At 38.3% G+C, this 11,086-nt stretch overlaps 1 protein-coding gene and 1 long non-coding RNA gene across 2 annotated transcripts in view; one reads left to right on the forward strand and one right to left on the reverse strand.

Moving 5' to 3' along the window:
* Positions 1 to 3,834: 3,834 nt before the first annotated feature.
* LOC147817743 (uncharacterized) overlaps positions 3,835 to 11,086 on the reverse strand; it is a 45,747-nt gene continuing 38,495 nt past the window's right edge. Inside the window, exon 2 of the long non-coding RNA XR_015438716.1 lies at positions 3,835 to 3,948. This is a non-coding gene — a long non-coding RNA (uncharacterized LOC147817743). The remainder of the gene's footprint in view (positions 3,949 to 11,086) is intronic.
* Positions 3,979 to 5,474, forward strand: LOC111672488 (C-C motif chemokine 5-like). The gene is made up of 3 exons (XM_023429917.2): positions 3,979 to 4,110; positions 4,631 to 4,742; positions 5,086 to 5,474. Exons 1-3 carry the CDS (start codon positions 4,029 to 4,031, stop codon positions 5,213 to 5,215), a joined length of 324 nt encoding a protein of 107 aa, XP_023285685.1. The 5' UTR covers positions 3,979 to 4,028; the 3' UTR covers positions 5,216 to 5,474.

The raw sequence follows: 11,086 nt of genomic DNA on the forward strand, positions 1-11,086 counted from the left end.
TTTCACTTCTTAGATCCAGATTAATCTCACCACTTCTCAGCATCCGTTACTGCTGGACTTGTGATTTAACTCTTTTATTGAGGCTTTTGTAGTGTTGTGCTGTAATTGTCTTATTTAGATTTGCAGTCGTTGCTGTTTGGCATTTTTCCTGCATGCAGGTTAGTCGTCTTAGAGATCCAGCACTCACTTTGAATGAAAACCGAGGGAACACTGAATCACTTGATGAATGAGCGTCTGTTATCTGAACAGGTCAAGGGCCAGGATGAGGAGAGGATGTGCAGAGAGGAGAGGGTGGACATTGTTTGCTAAACATTTTCCTCTTAAACTGACAGACAGGATGTATTCTCAGAAAAGACAAAGCTTAAATATACACATACATAATATTACACCCCAATAATAAAAGCAAAGCATAGTCATTAATGACTGCACACTCAGAGGCCACTCTCCTCTCCTGATACATAGAAATCATTTCCCACCCATATAGATCACAGTGGGATTCTTATTTTACACGTCCCATCTACAAATTTTTGTGAGCATTAAAATAATCTGAGCTTTCAAATGATTTATTTATCTAAGACACGATTTCTGTAACTAGATCAGACAAATCTACTGGCTTGTCTGGTGTCTTACAACAAAAATACAGGTGCACAAACAAATCACTGCACACAAAGAACGTAATTTAGCTGTGACTGGAGTAAAAAGGAAAAACACCAACTGCAAAGACTACATTCTTCTCCTTCCCATACGACTCTGCTGCCTCCAAGTGGTCACTGCAGTTACTGTGACATTTCTGGCCTTGTGCCACAGACTGCGTTGTTTTTCAGGTTAACTGATTTCTGAATTCTGGCTTCCACAAATTATAGTTGCGTTTTTCTACTACCATTGTCTCCTGAGAAGTGATATGGTCAGTAGAAAAAAAAGGAAAAAGAAAACAGTGATTCTAAGGTGAATGCAACATTATGTGATTTTGCCAATTGTCAGTTACCTTAGCTGCTAAACTGGCCAACTATCTGGATAATATATAACTTCTTCAATAACATTAGCTGCTAAGTTTAGCCTCCAACAATCTAATGTCAAGGGAAAAGGACAGAGTGAAAATAATATTAGCTGCTACTTCTGGGCATCACAAATTCTATTTTGTTTGATATGAAACTGTGACAGCTCTGTTTCCTTCCAGCGTTGCTTCCTAAGTAGTAAGTGATATGGTCAAATTAAAAAAATGACAATACAATGATTCTTAAGTGAATGCAACATGATTCACTGTAAGTAACCTTAGCTGCCAAGTTGGCCACTAATTATGTCACTTAATGTCAAGGGAAAAAGAAAAAATTCAAAGTAACATTAGCTGCTAATTCTGGCCATCAAATTCAATATTGGTTGGAAATGAAACAATGACAGTTGGTTTAACTTCCACCATTGTCTCCTAAAACTTAAGTAGTATGGTAAATAAATATTACAACATAATGATTCTAAAGTGAAGGTAATATGATTCACTGTGAGTAACTTTTGCTGCTAAATTGATTAATTAATTATACTATCTGGATAGAGTATAATGCTTCAGTAACATTAGCTGCTAACTTTGGCCACCACAACTTTAATGTTTAGACAAAACATGTCATTAGAGAAGCATGAGCAGCAATATAACACTAAGATAAAAATGAAAAAAAGTCACATCAGTTTTAAAGTTTAACCGATAAACTGGGAGTTTTCAATGACAGTAACATTAGCTGCTTACTTGGGCCACCATGTGGTTTGTACTGCTTGGTATGCTTGATAACTATGAAAGTAATTTAGAATGTAGAATGAAAAACAAACACTGAACAAGATGACTGAATAAAAGAGACAAATTAGATCTGTTCTCCGATCGATCAATTCGGTGGAGATTTGCTGAGGTAACCAAAATTGGAAAACAATCTTAAGGGCAAGGGTAGGCGAGAAGGTAAGATGAGATAGGTTGCGGTGATAATTTGCTGATGCTGACAAATGCAGCCCTCCTCTTCCTACCAACCACCAAGCAAGACTTTCCATGTCAGACTTTCCGAACCAAACCTTAATTTACTCCAGTGATGTAATTCGTGTAAATTCCCTAATCCATGTAGAGTTGTTTACCGAGCCACAGAACGCTTTATTTCATATTTTTACTACTAGCCAAGATCAATAATCTGACTTTTTTATTTTTAAAAGTGGCAAACTTTCCTATTGAGAATAACTAAATGGATTTGACATGTGATTATCTTCAACTTGAGTTCACAACCAAGCCATTTGTTCTATGCAGTTTTAGCCCAGTTACTATTCATGTTACAATGTTAAATTTCATCTTTGGTCCCAAGGTTCTACAAGTAGGCTGGTCATTTTCCCAAAACCTAAAGTCGTAATGAAGAAGTTTTGAGGCTTCCACATACAGTATATACAGTAAACCATAACAACATAATTTTCTCTGTGCTAATATCAGTGTGTATCGGTTAGAAATAAGTGATATCAGTTACTGAAGATCATTTTGGTTTTCACACATCTACATTTGTGCATTCTTGTTGTGTTGTACCCCTGACTAACTAACCCCTGTGACAAACCACAGGTTTCAGTTTGAATTAGCACGGGGTGGATTTCTGCTGCTGTCAGCATTTGGGGTTTTGTGTCAGTGTATGTCTGTCTGTTAAATTTATCCATCTGTCTGCCTGTCTAACTTCTGTACAAGCCATGACACATAACCAGAATACTTTTTTATTGTTTGTTTCCAGCATCTTAGTAGCAGAAGCAGCTTTACAGATGTGTGCTCTGATCTGTAAAATTAAATTTGCAACGAAAGTCAAATTTACAAAACACAGGATCTTACACACCTTAAACACAACAAATCGTACAAAGGCACAAACATCCACATCAAACAGTGCAGACACAGATAAGTCAGGCTCAGTGTATCATTTGAAATTGAGTAGATGAGTAATCATTAAAAATGTAGGTAAGAATTAAGCTTTCAGTGATACAACTACGTATATAGTGAAATGATAAAATTTGTTTCCAAATCAAATCAACTTTAATATCACCTTTTCTCATGTGATAATAATTTCACTTACAAACTACTCTTTACACTTGATATTGACCTAGAATGTGGTTATTCTATGTATGTTACACTATGTGGTTGAAAAAATGAAAGTATTAAGGGGGGAGGCATCCAGTTCTTAGTGTGTGTGTCGACCGTGTTTGAGTTTGAGAGGTGGGCAAGAGAGTTCCTGTGGCTATAAGGTGCTAAACATGAACCGCAGCTTTTCACTTGTTGAAAAATCCAACTGGGGGCCTTTCTCCATCTCTGTCCCCTCTATTTCCTGTCATCACTCTTCTGTCACACATCTCAAAGATGTTTCAGACCAAATAAAAAGAAAGCAACATATATTTAGCTCCTGTGCTTCTCAGACCTCCAAAATGTATGAAACTGTATGAGAAGTTTAGTTCTTAACCTGCTCTAAGCATACTCTACATTTTGAAGAGTAATTTGTGTAGTACACACATTTCTAACAACGAAGATGTTTCATTTGTCATGTATTATCATTTGAAACTATAAGCAAATGAAGCAGAATCAGTGGGGCTCAAGACCACAGTGCATCTGCATACTGCACAGACACGTACACACTCATGCACAGTGACTGAACTACAACCGAGATGTTTTCTATTGACTCGTCGAATCTGCTCTCACCCACAACATCCCCTGTCCTCCGCCTCCCCCTCCCCCTCCCCCCGACTACTCCTTACTGAGAAACATTGACCACATGACCGCAGGCTGTTTGCAGGCTATGTAGGTTTCAGGTATGTCATGGAACCTACCCATGCTCGCTCGCTCGCTCGCTCTCACACACACACACACACACACACACACACACACACACACACACACACACACACACACACACACACACACACACACACACACACACACACACACACACACACACACACCTGGCAGCATAATAAAAGTGAGGGGTTGAGAGAGAAGTGGACAGAGAGACGACAGACGCCGACAGAAACATCCAGACAAGATGATGATGATGATGAAGAACCCCGTCGTGCTGGTGGCCTGCACCTTGCTTTTCTCATCCCTCGCTGTTCTGGCATCTCTGAGTAAGTTGACTAAACATAACTTTTTTTTCTTAAGTAAGTAAAAAGGAAAATCTAACTTAATATCTCTGCTTGAGAACAATAAAGTGTTACCTCATCTTTTTTTATATCGGGTAAAATGGTAAATGATATTGTTCCTTACTTTAAAAGTTGACAAGGTTTATCATGTCTGATTTCTGAGTTTTGGGATGAAAAAGGTTCCACATAAGCCCCCTGAACCTAGTAGTAACAGTTATTTATTAAATTAAAAAAAGATAAAAGTTATTAATACACATTATGAAATGCGTCAAAAGTTGGGAGAAAATGCACATTTATGCATTTTAAAATATACCAGCTTGTTTCAACATGTTACAGCTACAGTGGAGGACTCTTTATGTGTTAACTTGGCCTCTAAAGGCTCCACATGATAAAAGGACAACACACAAAAAAGTTCATTTTATTTTTATTTTAGTGGATTTGTGTTAAATCCCACTTTGCCTCTCTCTCTCTCTCTCTTTGTTCCGTCTCTATCGCGGCGTCACAGACAGCTTCGGACCGGATAAGTGCTGCTTTGACTTCTTCTCTAAGCCCCTCCCTAAGAAGAAGGTAGTGAGCTACAAATACACAGATAAACTGTGTCCAATGGAAGGTGTCCTGTGAGTAACTTATCTCAGAGTCAAGTTTAACGGCCTTGTTTGTTTAAAAATATACAACACATTTGACTCATGTCTTTAGTAGCTGTGTGTCGAGAACAAATACACAACACGACAACAAAGCTGCACAAAGTTTAAGCAAACACACACATGCTGTAACCATTATGTACAGGCATGCAAGTATGAAAACAGACCTCAACAAATAGTATCAAATGCACAGCATCTACATGAGTTCATATATTAATATACATTTATCAGAAACATTTAAAAAAAAAAAAAAAAAAAAAAAACACCAAATCTCTGTCACAAAAACTGACACTGACAACGATCTTTGTCTCCGTTTAAGCTTCACGATGTCAAGTGAAAGGGAAATCTGTGCCGACCCGTCTGTGGTGTGGGTCAAGAACATCATCGAGGCCAAAGAAAAAGCCTTGGCTAGAAAAGCAGAGAGCTCTTTGTCCAAGGAGTCCGCCTGACCCAGCGTGTTTTATAACACTGCACTTTGAAGCGGCAGTGTAGTGGAAACCTGTGGTTTATCGTCATAGCTGCCTCTATTTTTATATAGATTATTTTTCTATTATATTAAAAATAAATTCTTCTGACTTCTTTTTTATTATTTGTTCTTTCGTCTATTTTGACGTGTTTTCAAGGGATGTATTGAAAGATTATGTAATATCTTTTCTAATGAATCATGTACTAAAATTATTCTGACATTAAATAAAAAAATTAAATATATATGTTATTATTATTTTCTCTTTATTTTGATTTATCATGTAACACAAGCTTGAACAGAAAGAATGAATTATGACATTATGACCGTAAGATTATACACATATATAATCTGTTGAAATATCTGTTGTGTGCAGCATCAGAATTGATGTGGTTTCTCACTGAAAAAGCCACAGGAAACTCACATCTGCACCACAAAGGCTTAAAAGTCAGGCACAAACAATCAGATTAAACAGACGAGTAAATTGGGCTTTGGGGAATTAGTTAAAAAAAACAAAAAAAAACCCAAAACATCACGTTTTTCCAATTCTGTGTAAATGAGTGATAATCCCTATGTCAGCATTCCTGTATCTTCAGTTTAGTGTCTGATGCAGCTCTGTGTCCAATAGATGTCGCTCTTCTCTCCTTTTCACATTCTCTAAAGTTCAGAACTGTCTCTTAGTGGTTTCCAAAGCCTGGTTTCTAATGCTCTAGGTGCAGCAAAATGAGGACTTCTTTAATCACATTTGTAATTGCACTCTGAGGAACGACAGCTCAGTGAGATGGTGTTTGAAGGATCACAATTCAGTTCTTTAAATCAGCTAAACCACAGCATAGTCAGTTATGTGTAAAGCCTACAAAGTGATAACTAAAACCCTTTCAGATGGCTCCCATCTGGAGTCAATGTAAGACTGAAACACACTCAAGGGAAAATATTCCGTATAATGACATTTAAGACAATGTAAAGCAGTTCAGGAGGTAGAGCTGCTCTACTAATCCATCCCCAGCTCCTCCAGTCTGCATGTCAATGTGTCCTTGGCAAATTGCTCCTGATGATGTACCATCGGTTTATATTAGAGAAGCTGAATGTGTGTGTGTGTGTGTGTGACCGGGTGAATGTGACCTGTGCTGTGGTGGCTGCCTATGAGTGGTGGTTAAGACTAGAAAATCGCTAGATAAAGTCTCATTCCCACTGCTCTTACTTTGATATTTCAAGACAAAGTGACCTGAAAATCATCTCTTGCCCCAGAACAACACCTCAGATGACGTTCACCCAGGCTTTCTTTAAATAGTTTCAAACCCATTTTCATGTCCTGCCACCCTCCATGCCACTTCATATGGTGTGTGTGTGTGTGTGGATGTGTGTACATACACGATCTTATGAGCACAATTACTCAATAAGAGGTCATGATAAAAGCTTTGTTCTCACACCACAGGTGACCCATTAGAGGAGATGGTCTGATTAGATTCTGGAGGACCTTGCTGAACAGATTTGCATATTAATAAGGAAAAGAAATCAGGCGGGAGATGGAGCCGCTTAGTGCTTCTTGTTTGTAATTGTGATGATGTTTTTCAAAGCACCAAACACATTAATCAATAGAGTGAGTTCTCAGCATATCAGGGGCTAAATGCCAAAAGAATCAAGTTAATGAATACAACATCAAAAGCCATATCTCACTTGATCTTCTGTCATGTTGTATTTGCAGCGATAAAATTAATGAGACCAAGAAGAGAGCCTCAGCGATGCCCTATTTAATTTGCATATAAGCATGTCCGTCAGCGTGACCTACCTGTAGCAGAACAAAACTAGGACACAAGCAAGCAGCCTGAGGTTTTACAGTCACTAGTGGTGGAAGAAGTGTTCAGCTGCTTTAGGTAAAAGTACCAATATATTAGTGTAAAAATATATTACAAGTAAAAGCCCTTCATTACAGGAGCTATTTGTATGTTGTGAGTTCAGCATGGCTTTTTATACAGTCAGGTAGGTTAAGTTCAGGGTTTCACCAAGCTCAGCGTCAGGCTGCTTCTGTTAATCTGGGGTGTTGTAGGATGATTAAAGGGAGGGGGAAGAAGAATAAATAAAGTTCTGCTTCACAAACTTGCATTCATTTATGAAGTTTTCTTTAATCATTGCTTTTTTGTGAAATAATGGATAATTTTTTACTTCTTTGGGCTTCGTTACTTGTCTAAACTAGTAGACATGAAACATCATGTCATCATGTCAAACACAACAAGGGAAGGGTATCATATTCAATTGGTCACAAAAATACACCATTTTTTGTAAGGAAATTAAATATATGACCAGTATTGTATCACAAGCAAACAGATCCCAGATACCCAACAACAAGCATATAAAATAATAACAGTCTTATTCTGCAATCCCACTAAGTGTACATAGAAAAATTCTTGTACACATTTGATGCTTCTCCTTTAAACTTATTGACCCAAAACAGGCAAAAACAGGCAAAAACAGGCAAGTTTAACCCCCCCCCCAAAAAAACCACTGATATCTCAGTAACCCTTCAAAGTTCAACGAATAAGGAACAAATTAAATAAAATAACAATATGACAAATGACAATAAATGAGTGTACTCAAAATGTCCTACCGCCCTTGTCTCACTGATGACTGATGGTTGAGTGGAGATGGCGACTTCCTGGGAGGACTGCGAGAGGCAGATGAGATGGATATGTGGATGGACGACAGGACGAGATGGTGGACACAGGAAGGCCAGACCATGGCTCTACTTTCAACAGAAGATCTCTTCAAAACCAGCCTATAGAGACTGCAGGAAAATTATTCACAAGTCCTCATAAATCATCATAAATGTCCATTGATCTGCTTAAATAAAGTCACTGCTGTAAAATGTTTTTCCTATTTTTCCATTAACTCAAACAAATGTAACACAATACAACCCATAGTATACCTCAAAGTACATTAACTCAACATAAACATATGAAAGAAATTAAACAGTGTTTCTCTAACAGACCTATTTATTGTACTCAAACATGCTTTTAGAAGACTTCATACGTAGCTTAGCTTAGCTTAGCAGCATGAAAGCTTATGCTAGCCACGCACAATGGCTGCACTCCACATGATAATGAAGTATAAAACACACAATTTACCTGACTAATGCCTGAGCAGGACTTGCAAAACAATTATCACACACTCATGATAAAGTTTTAACCCCTTCACAATTGTCCCGACTGGTTTTGATAGAAGTACAGAGCTTTTATCTACTCTGTTTATCTGCATGCATCATTTCCCAGTGTAGTTTGCATGCTAAAGTAGCAGACAATGAGTTACAAATGCTAACTCACAGGTATATGAAATGTTCGCAGTCTAAGCATCCATATGCGAAGTCACAGCTCTTTGATCAACTCTTGTCCTCAGCATCAAGCATAAACTTACAACTAATTGTCATCCAGCTCTAACTTTGGCTAAATCCAGCAGGTGGCTCAGGTGGCTGCTTATCTCTTGCAGGTCTGCATCGCATCGAGGGAAAAACAAAAAAAGGTGTTTGTAGAGTAAGAGAGTCACTCTAAGCACTTTTTGAGCACAACCTATCAACCCCATTAAAGGGACAGTGACATAATAGTAATCTGGGGCTAAACTACCTTGGTTACAAATACATCCTAATTCATTTGTTGATTATATCTTATTTTATTAATATGAATCTACAAAGTAACTCAAGCTATCAAATAACCATAGGGCAAATGGAAAGGAGTGGGAACATAAAGCAGCAGAAAATTAAAATGCTCAAGTAATGTACAAGCACCTCAAACTTGTACTTAAGTACAGTTTGTGAGTAAATGTACTTAGTTATTTCCACAGCTGAGTATTTTAACTGGCTTCATATTGAATTCATCAGAGATATAGAAAGAATCATTACTTTCTGTGCAGAGATGTCTTCAATGGCTGTTTCTGTCTGTCAACCAAGACCTAGGGATGTGGTTTTTGTTTTGTTTATAAAGAGCTGAAAGAAAACACAATCAGCTGTGATTCACTTGTATGGGGGATTCATGTGGCGTTCAGGGAGACTGAGTGATATAAAGACAAGGAAAAACAGAGAAACATAAAAGGCAGAGTCTGCAGATGAAAGGCAAGAATAAAGGAGTGTGTGAACAGTCACTGTGGTGATGATCCAGTCCAGGGCAAGGGACACAATGGGATGCCATTAGGAACACACACACACACACACACACACACACACACACACACACACACACAGATATATAAATAACCAGTGTGTGAAGTCAGCTTTTCATGACAGATGATATCAATATAAATTAAACCTTGAGAGAATAAGAGTGTGTGTGTGTGTGTGTGTGTGTGTGTGTGTGTGTGTGTGTGTGTGTGTGTGTGTGTGTGTGTGTATGTGCAGCAGTGTGAGAGGATGGAGAAATACTCAAAAAGATGGCAGGAGAAGTGACGATCACGCACTTGAATGTGTAAGAACCTTATTTTAGCAAGTGTCACAGCATGTGCGAAGATGCGTGCCAGTCTCTCTCTCACATACACACACACACACTTTGCTTCAGGTACAGAAAACAAATGAAAGGTAATGACAGACGACAATTACAGCCAACAAACAAAAGCAAATAAACAAGTTAGTTAGTTGTTTCATATCACACACTGCTGAATATGTCTTGCACACACACACACACACACACACACACACACACACACACAATCAGAGGCCTATTAGGATACTCACTGTTAAGGGAAATTAGATTGTACATAACCAGTCTAATGTCGGTCATTTAGCACTCCTCTAACAGAGGTAAATTTCTCAGTCCCTGGTGTAACTCTCATAACCAAAATGTCACTGTAAGATGTCTGCCATATAACTTTTCCTGTCACGTTGTCATGGTAATAAGCATCAGCAGATTACAAGGCATGCCTTTGGCTGAACAATCCGATGGTGATTGGGTTGAGTGGCCCAGATTTCTTAGAGTCCTGCCCTGTCAGACACATGATAACGCGGCTTTGCATGACAAGAAAAAGTAAAAATACCTTCTACAGCTGCTGAATTGTGTGATTCAGATTAAGAGGAAATTAAAAGTGGGAATTGAACAGGAGAAAGAAATGGAGAGATTAGAAAGGGAGGCGGGGGAGGGGTACAAGAGAAAGGGCCAAAAACCTAGAGATCAATATCTTCTGTATAATTACCTACAGCTTTCTAGGTTGCTAGGAAACCAAATAGAGATGAGAGAGAGGGAAAGATGAGACAGACAGAGAGAGGGAGAGAGAGAGAGAGGCCTATACAAAGGCTGAGAATAATTTCAGGGTTCTCAGAGTTGCTCTGATTTCCGCTCTTTTGATTGTGTTTGTTTCTTTTTCACTCAATATTTGTCTTTTGTTGGTGTAGCAGGTTATATATTCACACAGATGAGCAACAATTAGATTTGAAAATATGCTTTATAATAGTACATTGTCATTACCATCGGATTAAATGAACCATCGTTTGAAACTGGGGACATTTGCAAATGTCTTTTTGTTCTCTCTGTCTATTTCTCCTCATCAAACGCTTGTTCAGTTACAGTAAATTTCTTGTCAATGTACGAATGGATGAAGTAAATGTGCACAAACAACAATGTAATCTATTAGCATTAAGTATGTATGTTCATCCTGCTCATTAATTTAAATGACAGTTTAATGCATTTAGTCATTGAGTGCATTAGCTTTGATTGATGCACCAAATTATGGCTTATTGAATGTGATCTCATTGAACTGTAACATAAGATTGGTGCACTGTTCCTTTAAATGGAGGGAGAGGATGGGGAACGCAGGGAGGGAGGGAGAGAGGGACAGGGAGAGGGAGGCGAGAGGGAGCGAGAGAGAGAGAGAAGCAGAGAGA

Source organism: Seriola lalandi, unplaced genomic scaffold (assembly GCF_002814215.2).
Source record: "Seriola lalandi dorsalis isolate HSWRI2012SDOR001 ecotype SW California unplaced genomic scaffold, Sedor1 jcf7180002054901, whole genome shotgun sequence".
Classification (NCBI taxonomy): domain Eukaryota; kingdom Metazoa; phylum Chordata; class Actinopteri; order Carangiformes; family Carangidae; genus Seriola; species Seriola lalandi.

Coding starts and splice junctions, on each gene's coding strand:
- LOC111672488 (XM_023429917.2), top strand. CDS start 4,029: ATGATGATGATGATGAAGAACCCCGTCGTGCTGGTGGCCTGCACCTTG. Junction 4,111..4,630: donor CGCTGTTCTGGCATCTCTGA/GTAAGTTGACTA, acceptor GCGGCGTCACAG/ACAGCTTCGGACCGGATAAG. Junction 4,743..5,085: donor TGTCCAATGGAAGGTGTCCT/GTGAGTAACTTA, acceptor TCTCCGTTTAAG/CTTCACGATGTCAAGTGAAA.